The sequence below is a fragment of the Sphaerodactylus townsendi genome, linkage group LG05 (genome assembly GCF_021028975.2).
Source record: "Sphaerodactylus townsendi isolate TG3544 linkage group LG05, MPM_Stown_v2.3, whole genome shotgun sequence".
NCBI lineage: Eukaryota > Metazoa > Chordata > Lepidosauria > Squamata > Sphaerodactylidae > Sphaerodactylus > Sphaerodactylus townsendi.
In genome coordinates, this window is record NC_059429.1 from 79,041,723 (window position 1) to 79,058,324 (window position 16,602).

At 44.0% G+C, this 16,602-nt stretch overlaps 1 protein-coding gene across 1 annotated transcript in view; it reads left to right on the forward strand.

The window, feature by feature from the left end:
* Positions 1-16,602, forward strand: part of MICAL1 (microtubule associated monooxygenase, calponin and LIM domain containing 1) — a 45,170-nt gene that overhangs the window by 14,375 nt on the left and 14,193 nt on the right. Inside the window, exons 2-12 of the mRNA XM_048496368.1 lie at positions 3,647-3,941; positions 5,657-5,864; positions 6,747-6,863; positions 7,531-7,632; positions 9,401-9,556; positions 9,865-9,965; positions 11,499-11,756; positions 12,991-13,106; positions 14,282-14,408; positions 14,771-14,855; positions 16,163-16,313. Coding sequence (XP_048352325.1) covers positions 3,678-3,941; positions 5,657-5,864; positions 6,747-6,863; positions 7,531-7,632; positions 9,401-9,556; positions 9,865-9,965; positions 11,499-11,756; positions 12,991-13,106; positions 14,282-14,408; positions 14,771-14,855; positions 16,163-16,313 — 1,685 coding nt within the window. The 5' untranslated portion in view covers positions 3,647-3,677. The remainder of the gene's footprint in view (positions 1-3,646; positions 3,942-5,656; positions 5,865-6,746; positions 6,864-7,530; positions 7,633-9,400; positions 9,557-9,864; positions 9,966-11,498; positions 11,757-12,990; positions 13,107-14,281; positions 14,409-14,770; positions 14,856-16,162; positions 16,314-16,602) is intronic.

A 16,602-nucleotide genomic window follows, 5' to 3' on the forward strand; every position in this document is an offset into this window, starting at 1 on the left:
TTACAGTGCAATCCTAAGTATGTATATCCCGAATTAAAATCCATCGAGTTCAATCAGACTTATTCTCTAGTACATAGGAAGGCAGGCTAAGGGAGCAATCCTAAACAATCTACTAAGAAGATAATCCCACTATAATCGGTGGGTTCTGTACCAGGAAAGCTTTCTTAGATGCCAGCTTTACAGCCCAATCTAGTGCCGCCCTGCCCATTTCACAGGACTTTCCTGCAGTGTGGGAAGCCCTAAAAGGGTTTTTTAAAATCCAAAGAATCCCCCATGGGAAAGAATAGAGATATGCTATGAAAATCATGGTGTATCTCTCCACTGGCACACAGGAGCTGATCAGGCACTGGCAGCTAACTAAGGTTAGCCCTAGCCCACCTATGGTCACGCTGGCACCACGTTTTGCACCAGCAGGCCTGGGCAACAAGAGCAACTTCCTGGTCAGGTGCTGCAGAGCTGTGCAACGTCTGGCCACCTGGGTGAGTGCCCCTTGCGCCAGCAGAAAGGGCAGCCCTGCACCAGCTCCAGAGGAGAATTCACCCCATCCTTCCTGAATTGGGCTGCCCCTTACCTCACTTGTCAGGACTGGACAGCTACAGCTGGCCGCATGTTAAAAGAATGGATAATTCCTCTTTTTAAATTATAGATCTTGTAGAGTTTGGCATATCTTACTTATGGAGAGAGACCAGCTTAAAATTTTGGAAGTATGCAGGTTGGGCAAAGCAAGTAACATTTTATGTGTTGGCATACCTTTATATCTTATGTGGGAAACAGCTGAAGGTCTGGGGCCTCCCATTATGTGCTTTTGTTTGTTTTTAGTTCTATTTAGTCTGTTTATGTTGAATACTTTACGTGACTTTAGTCCTGTTGCAGATTATAGTGAATGCATGTGAGCTCCTACTGTGTGATTTCTGCATCGTTTCACTTGTCATCTTTAAATGCTTATGCTGCTTCAGGTTTGTTTCACATTCTGCTTGTTTTCAAGTTTCTGCAAGTCAGTTCTTTTCGCACTGTTTTACTGGATGTCCTGTGCTGTTGATTATATTGACTTACACCCCAAAAATCTTGTTGGTCTCTAAAGCACTACTGGGTTTTATTCTAGCTGTTCTAGACCAACACAGATGCCCTCCAAAAGTAGTGTACACTTGGTTTTTCTTTATATGTGCATTAAGTAATTCTCATGTTACATTCAGTGCACTTACAGCTGAACGTGTGATTGAAACCATACATATATCCAGGTACTGGTCCCTAATTTTCTACTGTGCCAGGGCTAGGAATACAACTGCCAAGTTTCAAAAGTAGACTTTCCCAAAGGCCATTTATATATCTAAAGGAGTCTAGCATGCCAAGAAGCTGTCAAATTCAATCCTTGCTCACTTCATGCTAGACAGCTGATCTACAGAAGGTTTGAGATTACAGAAGACTGAGGTGTCCTCTCACCTTCCTAATCAATATTAATTATGAAATGCAAGAGTCCTTGACAGCAGCCTTCCATTAGACTTTAACAAAAGGTGGCAGGAATGTGAATTACTTCTGTAAACAGGAAAACAGGTTAAGTGTTCAGTGTACAACAAAAGCTTGAATTTCAACAGGCAAGTCTGTAGATTTGTAACTGTACTCAGTTCACATATTCTGTTATAATGCAATTTGTTTAAATTCAGAGGAAAGTTAATGTATTTAGCTACCTTTTGGTGATATAGCTGGACTGAACACTAAGTGGAAAAGAGATATTTTGATACCCAGCATTTTTTAGCTGCTTCCTTTGTTTCCTGAGTAACATACTGACTTCTGCAACTCTCTATATAATTTTTCCCTGCATTATTAAGAGTTTCATTCTTCTCCGCTTAATCTGTCAGTTTAACAGTGCTAGGATTTTCTTTTTACACCTAGAGACTGTACTCCTTCCCCAGTAGCTAGAATATCTTTTGCAAAGCTAATATGTACCTATATCTCAGGACATAAATATTCCCTGTTACTACCCTGTGGGGCCGTAGTTATTTCTAGCTGAAACTCTGCAGGGATGTGGTAAAGAAGTTGTTTAGCGACAGAGAGACCTTCCTTCCTTTCACAAATGGGAAGAATGAGCTGGGTCATGTTGCAGTTTCTAGTAATGAAAGTTCTTTGATGTGCTTTACATGTCTTCGTGCACACACCACATAGAGGAAATTATTCATTACTGACTCTAGCTGGCTTTTCTTGCCCAGAATGCTAGCATTATCATGCCTGGATTTTCTCTGGGCCAGAGGTAGTGAATTAATTTGAGAAACAATATGGAGGAAAAAGTTACACACTATTATTCCCCGTACTTTTTCTCTAATCCAGTTATCTGCCATTTGATAAAGCATCTGTTAAAAAATATAGTGGGGAGATCAGTGCCTGTGGTAACATTTGATTCAGCACTGAGACTAATTATTTAATCAAGATAAGTATTTGTTCCTTTTGCTACCTGAATTTTTTCCCCAAGTTCTTGACTTTCTAATAACTTTGCTATTTCTGATAGGGCTTGAAAGCACAGCTGAGCTGTAAACAAGGAAATAACTTGATATTGCCACTAGCTGAATTAATTCATTTCAAGCCTAATAGGAATCCTGGCAAAACGAAGCAGGCAACCAGCTCCTGGAGAAGGGAAGGCAGCATGGTATAGGCCAGTCTCATCAGATCGAGGAAACTATCAGGGTCAGTACTTGGAAAGAGACCACCAAGGAAGACTCTGCTCACTCGCTCGCTCGCTCACTCACTCGCTCACTCACTCACTCACACACACACACACACACACACACACACACACACACGAGACCTTCCTTTTGTCACAGCCTAAGTTGAGTTCAGAAAAAGTGAAGTCTCAAATGGTGATCTGGGCAGGGAGCATTGAAGCTTTCTAGAGCTCTTCTGTAATGACAAGATGGTAGGCCATTATTTTCTTCTAGTGGTTGACCTGAATAAAATGATGATCTAAAGCTAATGTTTGTCTTCTCTATAGCTTCATTCCAGAGATTCTGAAACATTACCTTAACACTCTTTGCTAAGTCAGAGACTTTTTTGAGCCTCATGGACAAGGTTGGCAGTTTGCCAGAGAAGTACACTTTCACACAAAGGAAATAGGAAGAAATATGGTCCCCAAAGCAGACAACTCATTTTAAAGGTTCCTTGGAAGAAAGTGCAGGGTGGGTGGGTGATAATGCAAAAAAGAACTCATTTGATTAAATAATAACACTCAGGTCAAGATGCACAATATCTTGCATTATTGGGAAAGTGTAGGTTGGCATTCTGCCTTACGGCTTAACCAAGACCATCCATACAACCCCAATTTTATTCTGAAATGGTGTAGTCTGTATCATATCGTCTTTCTGTGCTTTTATTCTTTGCTCATGTAGATCATCTCAGAGGAGTCAGGAGAGAGTTAGACCACCCTTGGCAAAACTATCTATGTATCTCTACTTTAATAGTCATACCTAAGGTTGTGCAGCTATTACACAAAGGGGCCTATATATAAGGGTGAATGTAATGATGACTGCTCTCACATTCCTTTCTGTCTCCAGGGGCCAGCCAGCCAGCCTCTAGTTGTCTGGCAATTCCAAGCTCCTAATCTCCCTGAGATGTAGGGGGTGTTTAGGGCTCATCCATTACTCTCTTCTTTCTTTTCCAGGCTTCTTTCATGCCCCTGAGTTGCCAAGAGGATGGATCAGCAGAACGGAGAGCAGAGCAATCTGGCTCATTCCCTGTTTGAAACTTTTCTCCATGCCAAGCAGAGCAAAGAGGTGCTGAGCAGCTTTGTGGCTCTATGCAAACATCTGGACTTGAATCATACTGGCCAGCTCCAGTTCTATCACAAGCTGAAGTCTTGCCTCAACTATTGGAATGCCAAAGCCCTGTGGGTCAAACTGGACAAGAAAGCTAGTCACATAGACTATGATCAGGGGAGGGCATGTGCCAATTCCAAGGTAAGGAGGCTACAACCCTTGGGATGGGTCACCACATAAAGTGCTGGGAGTTGTGGCCTCTCATGAGCAGATGCAGCATGAGAACCAGATCCCTTCTCCTAAGGGCAAATTTTTGGTTTAGGGATATTGCACATTTCTAGAACATCACACCACACAGTATGTCGTTGCAGAAAAATGTGATTCTTTGCTCAGCTTGTGGAGCGGATATAATTGGAAATACTGTCTGGAAATTGGCCGTCATCAGTGAATGAGATCCATCTCCATGAGAGCTGATGTGGTACAGTTGTTAGGCTGTCAGCCTAGAACCGTGGTGGCGAACCTTTGGCACTCCAGATGTTATGGACTACAATTCCCATCAGCCCCTGCCAATTGGCCATGCTGGCAGGGGCTGATGGGAATTGTAGGCCATGAACATCTGGAGTGCCTTAGGTTCGCCACCACTGGTCTAGAACCTGGGACAACCGGATTTGAATACTTGCTCTGCTATGGAAGGTTGCTGGGTGACTTTGGACTTATCCCAGTCTCTCAGCCTGACATGTCACATGGATGTTGCTGTGAAGATAGAGTGGAGGAGGGAAAATGACGTGAAAATCCACTTTGGGTAAAAAGCTACTATGAAGAAAAGCAGAATCTAAATCAAAAATAAGCAATCTGTGTTGCAGCTTGAAGCATGTCTTTGGAACATCTCTCAGATATGTGTAATTATATTTTGAATCTTTATTACTGTGTGCAGTACAGTATCAATTAGCATTTTGTAATTTGTGTGATCATACAGTGTGTTTCTTGCTTTTTGTCTCAGTGAAACTGTTGAAAGGGGGGTCAGTTCTGTGGTACTGATTAACAGTTAGAAAACATAGTAGAGGGTAGGTACTGTCTAAATCATTTTAAAAGAGCAAAAAGTAACAGCCACTTGATCAGAAGAAGGCACATCACTCATCACTAGTGAGGTCACACACCCCAAAGAGTTAGGACCAGTGACTTTCATGTGACAACATTATACACAACCCTGTTTCTTACCATCCCGATAGGTTAGTAGATCTGTGTACAAGAGGATGAATTTCATTTTCCTGCTTAACAAAAGAATTGAGGAAGGTGAGACTTGTGGCAAATAACAGAAATCATACCTCATGACAAAAGTCCTACCCTGACAAAAGGTGTTAGGGTCCTCTTCAAGTGGAGAGCCAGTGTAGTGCTGGACTATGATGTGGGGGACATCATAGAATGGGTTTGAATCCCCATTCTGCCATGGAAGCTGGGTAACTAACCTCAGGTCAGTCACAAAATCTCTGACAAACACACCTCCCAAGATTGTTGCGAGGTTAAAAGGGAGGAGAGGGGAATTATATAAGCTTCTTTGGGTCACCATTGGGGAGTAAGATGGGGTATAAATGAAATGGATAAATACATGCAACAACTGAGTGCTAACCAAACAAGTATGGTACCCCCAAATTTGGTCCAGAAAAGCCCATTGTTATGAAGAAGTCATTACTTAATATTTCCCTGTTCCCACAAAGGGGAATAATATTCAACTTTAGTGAGGCTCCTGGGCCTCACCTTGTCCCTAAAAAGCCTTTCTGTGGCTGCTGTTTGGATTAATATTGCTCAGACCTACTAAAACTTGACAGTTCCAACATTATTGTTCATTGTCTGCCAACACCAGCGAATACTTTGTGGCACTGCTGGCAAAAAAATCATTTTGTGCCAATTTCTTTCAGTGCCTGATAATTGGGGCAGGCCCCTGTGGTCTTCGCTCAGCCATTGAGTTGGCCTTCCTTGGGGCCCACGTGGTGGTAGTAGAGAAGAGAGATGCCTTTTCCCGGAACAATGTGCTGCACCTCTGGCCTTTCACCATCCATGACTTGCGGGCGCTGGGGGCCAAGAAATTCTATGGCCACTTCTGCACAGGCTCGTTGGATCATATCAGTGAGTACATCAGGAGAGACTGGCTACCATGGGAGCTGATGTGTATTTGTTTGCAGTACTATTGGCATGGAATTAATTAGATGGAGACAAGGTGGTAGAGGAGTATTCGACCAAATGCAGAAAAAAGTTTGTTGATTGAGAGAGGTCAGCAAAAAATTTCAGTATGTTTCAAGGGCCAGCAGCTCTTCAATGAAATGTTTAACTGCGTTCCTAACTTACTTGTAAAGGTTCTGTTGTCAGGAACTAAGGCCCTTTCCGCACATACAGAACAACGCACTTTCAATCTACTTTCACAACTGTTTGCAAGTGGATTTTGCCATTCTGCACAGGTGCAGAGTCCATTGAAAGTGCATTATTCTGCATGTGCGAAAGGGGCCTCAGTGTGGTAAAAGAGCAACCTTGAATACACTGAGGTAATCCCAAAAATCCAAGAAGCTATTTTGCTGGGTCTTTTTAGTGGTAGCACCATGACTGTGGAACAACCTCCCCAGGGAGTTGTGTTTGGTCCTCTTACTGTAAATATGGCAGTTGAAGATAGTTTCATTTAGGACTGCATTCGGTTAAGTTTATTAGCAGTCCTGAATTTTGATTTTAAATCTTGATTTTTATCTTTTTAATGTATCTTATTTAATGTGTTTTATCTATGCTGTACACTACCTTGAATTGCACAAGGAAGAAAGGCAGCTATTAAGTAAGAATTCAGGGTTTCCAACACCAGAACTTTGACAAGGAGACCAAGACTCAGATTCTTTCCAAACTGGGGAAGGGTGGTGGGTGGATTCAGCTAGATGGAAGGTCAGAGTAGATTCTGTAGAAGACTTCAAAGTAGCCACGGATGACATCCAGTAGACCCCCTCTGGTTTCCTCTCTTTCTTTCTATAGGTATCCGTCAGCTGCAGCTGATCTTGCTGAAAGTAGCCTTAATCTTGGGGGTTCAGATTCATAACAATATGGAGTATAAGGGGCTCATTCCACCAGCATCGAAGTCAGATGGGCAAGGTAAGGAGGTTAAGAGGCTAGGGCCCCTGGATCTCCAAATGTTTTGTATCCAGGCCCCTCATCCACCATCTGTGTGTCCACCTGTGAGGTATGAGGAAATTTTTTGTTCCCAAAAAGGCTAGACAGCCACTGATCTAATATGCTGATGCAAAATAAACTCACACACACACACACACACACACACACACACACACACACACACACACAGAGCCATATCGCCATCAAACTTCCTGTTCTGACATGATTACTCATGTAATGTGGGTTTGTCAACTATCTTTTCATTAATTTCCTGTTTTTGTTCATGGCTGATCTCTTTGCAAGCAAAATTCACAGCTGAATGTCAGTTCTGGATTTCACAACAGGATACTAAGGGGCTGCTGCATGCCTTGCAGAGAAGAAACTAGCAACTGAGGCCCCTTCCACACATGCAGAATAATGCACTTTCAATCCACTTTTAATGCATTTTGCAGCTGGATTGTACTTTGCAGAATAGCAAAATCCACTTGCAAATAATTGTGAAAGTGGATTGAAAGTGCATTATTCTGCATGTGTGGAAGGGGCCTGAGAGTTGTCCTTGCTGCCTAAACAGCCATGTCCAAGGAAGGTAGGATGGGATTGGCAGTTAGCAAAGAAACTGATCCCTTTCCCCTACTCCTTGTTCTTGCAGTTAGTGGCTGGAGGGCCGTGCTGCATCCCTCCTCCTCTCCCCTGAGTCAGTATGAATTTGATGTCCTCATCTCCGCAGGTGGAGGCAGGTTTGTGCCAGAAGGTGAGTGGTTATTTTGTACTCGCTGCTTACAGATACTAATCCTGATATAGCATACAGATTTTGTTCAGTAGCACTGGACCTGCATCTTAGGATGGTCTGTTCTATGAATCAGGCTTAACGAATATTAAGGTTGTCTTATTAGAATATACTGTGATTTGATAGTTATAGTCCTACCCCCTTTTTAGTTTTTAAGTTTTTTGTTTCCTTTTAACATTTATATTCCTATCCCATTTCCTTTATGTTCCTATACCTTTATTATGTTCCCTTTTTAAAATCCAGCAGATTCTTTTAGATATATGTTTATTGTTTTAATATATTTTATCTTTTAATTGGTTGTATTTTATCTACCTTATGCTGGTCTGTGACTGTAATGAAGATTTACTGACTGACAAGGTGAGTTGTCATTTAAGGCCTGATGAAAAGGTGTGCTCCTTTGGTGGTTAGAGCTACAGTCACTCTTGCTCTTAATTCTGGCCTTGAAGAAATGAGCATTTTCTGAGAGAAGGAAGCTGTGTTTCTGGCTCTGTTATGTGAGGCAGATGGTCCTGGACAGAGTACTACAGGCAGCCAAAGCAGATGGGAAGCTACTAGCCAGCTAGGATAGCTCCTTGTAGATGTTTGGAACCTAACCAGAATTATTTACCAGGGGAAATGGACTTGCACTGTTGCAGATTCATGTAATTGGAGACATCCTTCTAAAACCTCAGCTTCTGCAGTCGTGAGCGTCTTTTAGATTCCAGAGAAACAAAGCTTCCTGTTAACTTCTGGTTTGTAGAAATTGCAGCATTATTAGGGCTCTAATAGCTGAATGAATGAAGAGAAAAAACTGAAGTTGCCTGCTTTTTTAGCATATAAGCAATTAAAAAAATTATACACCACTTTGAGCTGCAACTAGAAAATCAATGCATAAACTCAACAAGTATTGTTTCATAATCAAGGGACTTGAGATAGACCATTATTTTGACTCAAAGGGCTGGAGAATTTGCTTGTCAGTATCTTTCCTTTGAATTAAGGTGGTCCAATTAATTCCTAGGGGTATTTAATTCCTAGGGGTATAAGTGGGCAAGAATCGTTTCCTGGCCTGACTGTCGCTAACCCTCCCACTTACCGTCTAAGGAATGCCAGCTATGTGGATGAGCCCAGTGTGGATCTGAGTAACTTGGGACATAAAACATCTGAAAGGCATCTAGCCTTGGGGCAGGAGAATAAATGAAAAACAAAGGGGAACGAGAGAGGTTCTGAAGGCAGTTTGCAACCAGGGAGTTAGCAGCTATGGTTTTTTTCTGTGACTGTAGTAGTTTCCTGCCTCTCACCTTAGATTTTTCCTGTCCTGCCCCCAATTTGCTCCCCAAACATGAAATACAGTTCATGTTGTTATCCTTTGACGTTGCTGCTAGCTCTCTGCAGTTTGTTGGGGTTATATCATAAGAAGAAAGGATGATTGTTTCTTTAGCAAGGCTCTGAGCTCTCTCTCCCTGTCCCCTCCCAAAATGTCATATTCAACATTGCATCTTCCTTTGAGATCAGATAACTGACATCTATCCCTGGAAGATTCAGTAGATATCTGAACTGGGGTTGGAGATGAGCCTCTAAAGTTATGATGGCAACCTAGTTTGGTAACTTTCACCACAACCCATTTTGCAAATGAGAAACAACCCCCGTTCTGGGTATGTCTTCCATATGGTTCTTGTCTGTCTGCTGTCATCCCCCCCCCTCCCTCAGTTGAGCTGCTGAGCTAATGGGAAGGTCTCTCTGTGTTTATCCCTAGGTTTTAAGCGGAAGGAGACCCGTGGGAAATTGGCCATTGGCATCACTACCAATTTTGTTAATCATCACAGCAAGGCTGAGGTGGAGGTGGCTGAGATCAGTGGAGTGGCTCGCATCTACAATCAGCAGTTCTTCCAAAACCTCTATAACAAAACAGGTCAGGGCCGATGCTCCCCATCTGCAGTTAGCAGTGCCCTGTCTTGTGTGTCATTCCATATGAAGTAATGGAAAAAAGCATGGAGGCCCAGTCAGATGGAGAGGGTCGGTTGTCTTGTCTCGGTGGATCCTAACCACTTTGATGACTTCTAAGAAAAGTAGGGTCAGTTGTGCAAACTGGTTTATTCAGGGTATTATATGCAGTTCAGGTTTTCTCGGCATAACATTTCAGTTGCCTTCTGGATGTGGGTATTTTTAAGTACCGACATATGTGACCATGGCTTTATTTTTATTTTTGAACAATACTAGGTATTGACTTGGAAAACATAGTCTATTATAAAGATGACACTCACTACTTCGTCATGACAGCCAAGAAGCAGAGCCTGCTGAAGAAAGGAGTCATCTTAAATGTACGTAAAGAAACCACAGACACTAACAAGGACCATACGGGAAGAAAAAGGGATTGAAAACCACCACTTGAATTAGCACACTTTCGAAGTAACAGACTAGGGCCACCTTCGAGCCAGGTGGTGCAACCTCTTTGTGAATTTTATTTGGTCCGTCTAGCTTTCTGTGGCCCTTTCCGCACGGGCCATAAACAGCGGCTTGGGGACGGCAAAAACGCCGTCCCCAGGCCGCCGTTCGCACAGGGGGCGCAGCTGCGTCGCAGCCGCGCCGCCCTTTTGCTGGCGTTTCCCCAGTGCGCTCGGAAGCGCACTTGTTGGGGAAATGCCGGCTGGAAGCCGCTGCTGTGCGAACGGCAGCGGCTTCCTGGCGCTTCCCCCCCCTCCTCGCTCCCTGTACTTACCTTGTCCCCGGGCCTCCGGCGCATCGCCGAGGCCTGGGGACACGCCCCCCTGCTTTGCACCGCCGGAGCAGGCGCGCAGGGCCAGGGGGGCGTGTCCCCAGGCCTCGGCGACATGCCGGAGGCCCAAGGACACGCCGGGTCGGCCGGGTGCCGGCGCTCTGCGGCGCCGGCTGCCCGGCTCTTTTTAGGACCATCCGTGCAGACGGTCCTAGCGTTGTCGGGTCGGCGTCAAGTACGCCGACCCGGCCGCTTCCGCATTCATGCGGAAACGGCCTAAGGAAATTCACATAGCCCACCAGGCTTGTTGGTGATTTGTTCTTATCTCACTGGCAGATATGATACGTAATCTGCATTTCAGTTCACACACGCAAAGAATTTGCATAAATTCAAAATCTATATAAAAAGGGATAGTGTGAATGAACAGAGCTGAACCAGTTCAAGAGGATCAGGTATTTCAATCCTCTTCAGTGGAGGATCAGGTATTTCAATCCTCTTCAAACTCCCACCAAATCTCAGAATGTCAAGAAGGAGGTTAGTCTGAACCCTTTTCCATGACATATGCAGAGAATATTTTGTCAGGAGTAGTCAAACAATAAAACACCTTTCTTTACAATCTGAAGTGGTACAATCCAGGAAGAACTTTTCTGCTTGATCTTGCTGGTTGTATAAACAGATCCTAATGAATGCACTTGGGCTGTCAGTTTGAATTATAGCTGAAATGTCTAAAGTCCTGGTTGTGATGGAAAACAACGTTCAGTAGTTGACGGGCAAGGTTACACATGACCCTGAGGCTTGCTACCTGGACTGAGTCAGTCTGTGGACGATTCTTGGAATAGGAAACTTTGAAGAGAAAGGATTAATGGTGGCATGGAGCAGCAGAGAGTGCTTCCAAGAAATCTTTAGGATAACTTGACACACAGAACTGTTCTTGTTAATGGGGGTTTCTAATATCTCCACATCCAAAAAGGTAATGATGAAAAGGAGGAGTTTGTTAAACTCTGCAGGATATAAAGAATAATGCCAAGGCCAGTGGTGACTGATTTAGCCCTTTAATTTCTCCTACTTAAACTCTGCAAGCATAACAATGTAGCTCAAGAAGATTAAAATATAATGGAAGGGATGTTGCTATCTCTAGGACAAGCTGGACATAGAGAGCCTGCTGTCAGCAAACAATGTGAACCAGGAAGCTCTTCTAACATACGCCAAGGAAGCTGCCAACTTTTCTACCAGTGACCAGCTGCCCAACTTGCAGTTTGCACTGAACCATCGCAGCCAGCCAGATGTAGACATGTTTGACTTCACTTGCATGAGCCGCTCAGAGAATGCAGCACTCGTCCGTGACTGCAGTGGCACCAAGCTGCTCATTGGGCTGGTGGGGGACTGCCTGGTGGAGGTAAGCGACCCTTTAGTGAGACCAGCACAATCATGGTATGTGTGCATCTCTACTATCATTGCTTGGAATTTACATGTTTTGCTCTTTCAAGAAGGGCTGATTTACAAGTTGAGAAAAATCACATGGTGCAGCTCTCCCGGGACTACATTACTTTCCTAATGAATGGTTCCTTACTGAATTATTCCTCACATTAAAAGTTCTTGACAGTGGGGCTACCATGTTTCTCCCTGGACTAGCTTTCAACATAATTTTTTTGGCTGTTGTGCGTTTTCCTCAGACTGTGAGATTGTGGTCTAGTTTTTGCTCCTAATGTTTCATTTGCATCTAGTTTTTTTGTGTTTTACATGTTGAACATTGCTGTATGCCAGTTCCAGCCTGCAGTCTGCAGTAATACAATCCCAGGAATCCAGTACCATGGGATTTTTTTTAAAGTGTAGTTTGGCACTCATTCCCATTGACTTGCATGAGATGGGTACAGGTGATTGTATGCAGATTGCAAGCCTTGTCGATAATGCTGTTCCAGCTGGAACATTTACTTCCCTCTTACCACTGGGTGACAGCATGGGGTCAGGGAAGCTGTTATAAAAGACACTAAAGGATGGAGGGATCCCAGACCCAACAAACATGCTGAGTACTATCGTGCTTCAGTCCAGGCAGTCTCAGTGTCTTGCATGATTAAATGCAGGATGTCTAATGGGTCAGATGAACAAGCCTTCTATGGCCGCCTCTATTTTCTGCAGGTAATTTCCATGAGATGCATCTTTCTTCAATAGGCCTCCTTTCACCTGGATTTAGCAGGACACAAACCACTTGCCTAGGTAAACAGTGCTCCAGGATTTTGTGAGGCTTGAGAACAGTACACATTTTTGTTTATCTAGCCTGGAGGCTCTTCCAGCAGCTGGGAATCCTGTTGTGTCTGATCTGGCATTTTGATCCTAAGTACACTCCCACCATACTGTTAGCTCACCTGGTAGAGCTCAGTTTGCCAGATGACACTTGGAAGGGGTGGAGAGTGAGTAAAAGTACCTCTTTTAAAGCCAGCGTTTTCCAAATATGGAAGTTGACTGTGAAATAACCACAACAGCCAGGTTTATCCTAGAGCTGAAGTTTCCTACAACGTCTGTCCACATTTCAGCACAGTTCACCTATGCAGTACTGTCTGTTGTACTGTATAGTCTCATTATGTTGAAGGCTCACAAAGCTGTCCTTGTTTTGTTTTATGTCTGTTCTCCAGCCATTCTGGCCATTGGGCACCGGTGTGGGCAGAGGGTTCCTGGCAGCCTTTGATGCTGCCTGGATGGTAAAGAGATGGGCTTCAGGGACACCCCCTCTGGATGTACTGGCTGAGAGGTGAGTACTCAGCAATGGGCTATTCCCTGGCCACATAAATGGTTGAGAAGGGAGGGCACACTTTTTTTCTTTTTGCTGAAATTCTGTTATTGGTTCAATCTTGGGAAAGGGTGATAAATATCAGGAGTTGCTTTCTACAGAGTTGGTGACCATTTCATCAGTCAGTCCCTTCTGCTAGTTTAGTCCTTTGAAATGCAAAATGTGTGCTCTGTCAGTGAAGCATTACTGTCCAAATAAGAAGGCTCTGCTCCTGACTGCCTTGCCTAGAGAGTCTACAGTCTTTTTTTCCTGCTTATTTATTATATTGCTTTCTTGGGTGAGTTCGGAGTGACACATTGTCTGGTAGCCCCTTTCTATCATTACAACAGCCCTGTAAGGTAGTTTTCTTACCCAAGTCTTACCCAAGTCTATCTAGTTGAGTGGGAGTTTGGATCCAAGTCTCTCTGGTCTAAGTCCAGCGTTCTATTCACCGTTATGCTGGCTCTTAGAAAAGAAGGCCAGTCTTCCTAGCCTCCTACTGCCTTACTTGGCCTAGCCAAACCAAGGGTCTCCACTCTGAGGCATCAGCTTTGAAATACTGCAAGAATACTATTGCTGCATGAGGGACCAGAATGAATAAAGCTCAGCATCTCCAGTAGTCTTTTGGGGTCATTCCTTGTCCCTGTTGGACCACTCCAATTGTGTATTGCATTTGGAACTCAAGCCAGCTCCAGCTTCCTGCTACCTAGAACAGGATTGGCCTGGTTAGGACTTGGAAAGGAGTTCACCAAGAAGGCCAGGATTGCTATGCAGAAGCAGGCAATGGCAAACTACCTGTGTACGTCTCTTGCCTTAAAAACCCTACAGGGTTGCCATAAGTCGGCTGCAACTTAACAACAGTTTCCATCATCTGAATGTACATAGATTTTCCTAGCAACATAACAAGATAGGAGATCTTTAGAGTCATGTGTAACGGTAACCCCAATGCCTGGAGACACTGAGAAAGAGCATGCAGGAGAACTTTCTCCTACTGTCACAGAGACACCCAAAAGAGGTGAGGAGGGACCTCTGTGTAGAGGATGGGAGGGTGGTTGCTGTTTCTCCTGAGGGTACATAAAAGCTGAGACACTGCAAATCATAGCATGCCTAAGTGTTGAGTTGCTAAGATAGAACATTCCTGCTTAATTTCCACTCAGAGAAAGCATGTATCAGCTTCTGTCACAAACATCCCCGGACAACACCAACAAGAACACCAGTCGGTACAGCATTGATCCTACCACACGATACCCAAACATCAACCTTCAAGCGATCAAAGCTTCTCAGGTAACTTGCCTAGCAGCTAAGGTGGGACAGAGCACCTTATGTTCCTTGGGAGCTTTTAAAAATTCTTCCCAGTCTTCTCAGTGCTCCCACTCTTCTAAAATGGGTGTCATGTCTGTTTTGCACCCTCTGAGCCTTGTTCCAAAAAGCAACAGAATTTTGCAAGGAGTGGAATCTGCAGAATGTTGTGCCCTGCCTGCTCACCGTTCCTTCTGTGCTCTTCTGGCATGAAGGCTGTTCTGAGCTGTGGTACAGAGTGTGGTGCATTGTTGAAATTGAGAGGACAAGGATCTCAGGTCAGGGGTTCAGCTTCTGGATCCAAGCTGTGGTCAGTGAGAGCAGTAACTTAGTGCACCTGCTTTTAGATTCACCACCTGTATGTGAAAGGAGCAATTGAAAAGGACCAGAAGAAGAGGACCAGTTGGGCTAGCCCAGAGGCAGACTCCACAGGCAAGTCTGGATGGCTTCCTTTGCTGGCTACCAGCTGCATGGATTCTCTCTGCTCCTTGCACTTGCTTGCTAGTCTTTCTGTCCAGACCCAGTGATGCCTGCATTCCTCCACACTTTCTACTCTTTCTACCTTTCTACTCCTTTTACCATATTTCCTACTGCTTTTGTAAGGCACTGCTTTGCCAAACAGCATTTCTGCGGATAACTTTATATAGCATGCCTGCATCCCTGCAGATAGGACTCCATGCACGGAATTTTTACAAATTCTCAGACCAGAAAAATGCATCACATAACCTATATGAATAAACCAGGGGTCTGCAACCTGCGACTCTCCAGATGTTCATGGGCTACAAATCCCATCAGCCCCTGCCAGGATGGCCCATTGGCCATGCTGGCAGGGGCTGATGGGATTTGTAGTGCATGAACATCTGGAGAGCCGCAGGTTGTAGACCCCTAGCATAGACAGAGCTAATTTGCGTGTGTGTGTGTGTTTGCTGAGTTTGCTTTTACTAATCAAGGAGCTAAAATATTCTTTATATAACAATGAATGCTGAGAATCTCTAGATCTTGAATACTCTAGCTGGAATCCATACATCTCAGCCAATAGACTAAACATAGATTTGGAAGAAACTCATGGGGCTGTCAATTCCAGCATGTGCCCTGGAGCAAGATTCAACCACCACCAAGCATGCAGGATTGTCTTTGCAGCCTTAAAAAAGAAAAGAAAAAAAGATTCGGTGTCAGTATTAGGTTCTTCCAGATTCTTTGGCATGATAGAACAGTTACTTTCACATTTTAAACCACTCAGATTATTAGTTGGTCTCAGCAATTCGTTTATGCTGTTCCTCCCCTTCCCCCAAATCTGTTCTGTGGTTTGATTTGTTATAGTTCTTAAGGTTTATCACAAAATCTTGTACCCCCAAAATAATCCCTTCTGTGAGCAAATTCCCCTGCAACATGGCAGTTTATATGACAGTTTAATTTTTCTTGTGCTGTAGCATTTTGCTGTCCAGTGTTCAGTTAAGCAAATTAACAACAGATTGCCTTGTATCTCTTGATCTGTTTCCCTACCTTCTGAACAAAGGAAGCTGGTTGGAATGTGGAGTGCACCAGGAGTTGCTGCCTCCTGTCCTGGTCCAGTGGAGGAACAAAGCAACAAATCAGATCTGCAAAAGTACTACTTGCTGTATACTGCAGAAATCCTGTTACAGGCGACATATTGAGAAGGGGATGCAGTGGCTCTTTTGGCAGGTCTTCAGCTCTCACCTTGTTCTTTATTTTTCTTCTTCTCCATAATCCACCCCCAGACTCTAATAATCGAGCCTATGAGGAACTCCTCAGCTGGTGTCAAACTAACACAGCAAGTTACCCTGACATCAAAGTAGAAGACTTTTCACAGTCCTGGAAGAATGGCATGGCTCTCTGTGCCCTCATCCATCACTTTCGACCTGACCTTCTGTGAGTGTCCATTCTGTGGAAATTCGGGAGGATGGGAAGATGGCTGGGATGGCAGATAGTGTTGACGGCCTGCTAGTGGAGAATGGTGGACAGGGAATAGAATATTCTGAGATCTCTGAGATCTTGGAACTGAGGCAGAAGTTGCAGGTTGCATGGGTTGTCCAAAGCAAAACCCATAAACAAATGTTGAATAGTCCTAGAATAGTACCAACTAGAATAACACAACATGAGGTACAAGTTTTCAAATCCCCAGAACCTTTAATCAGGCCAGATGTTAATAATAGGAGAA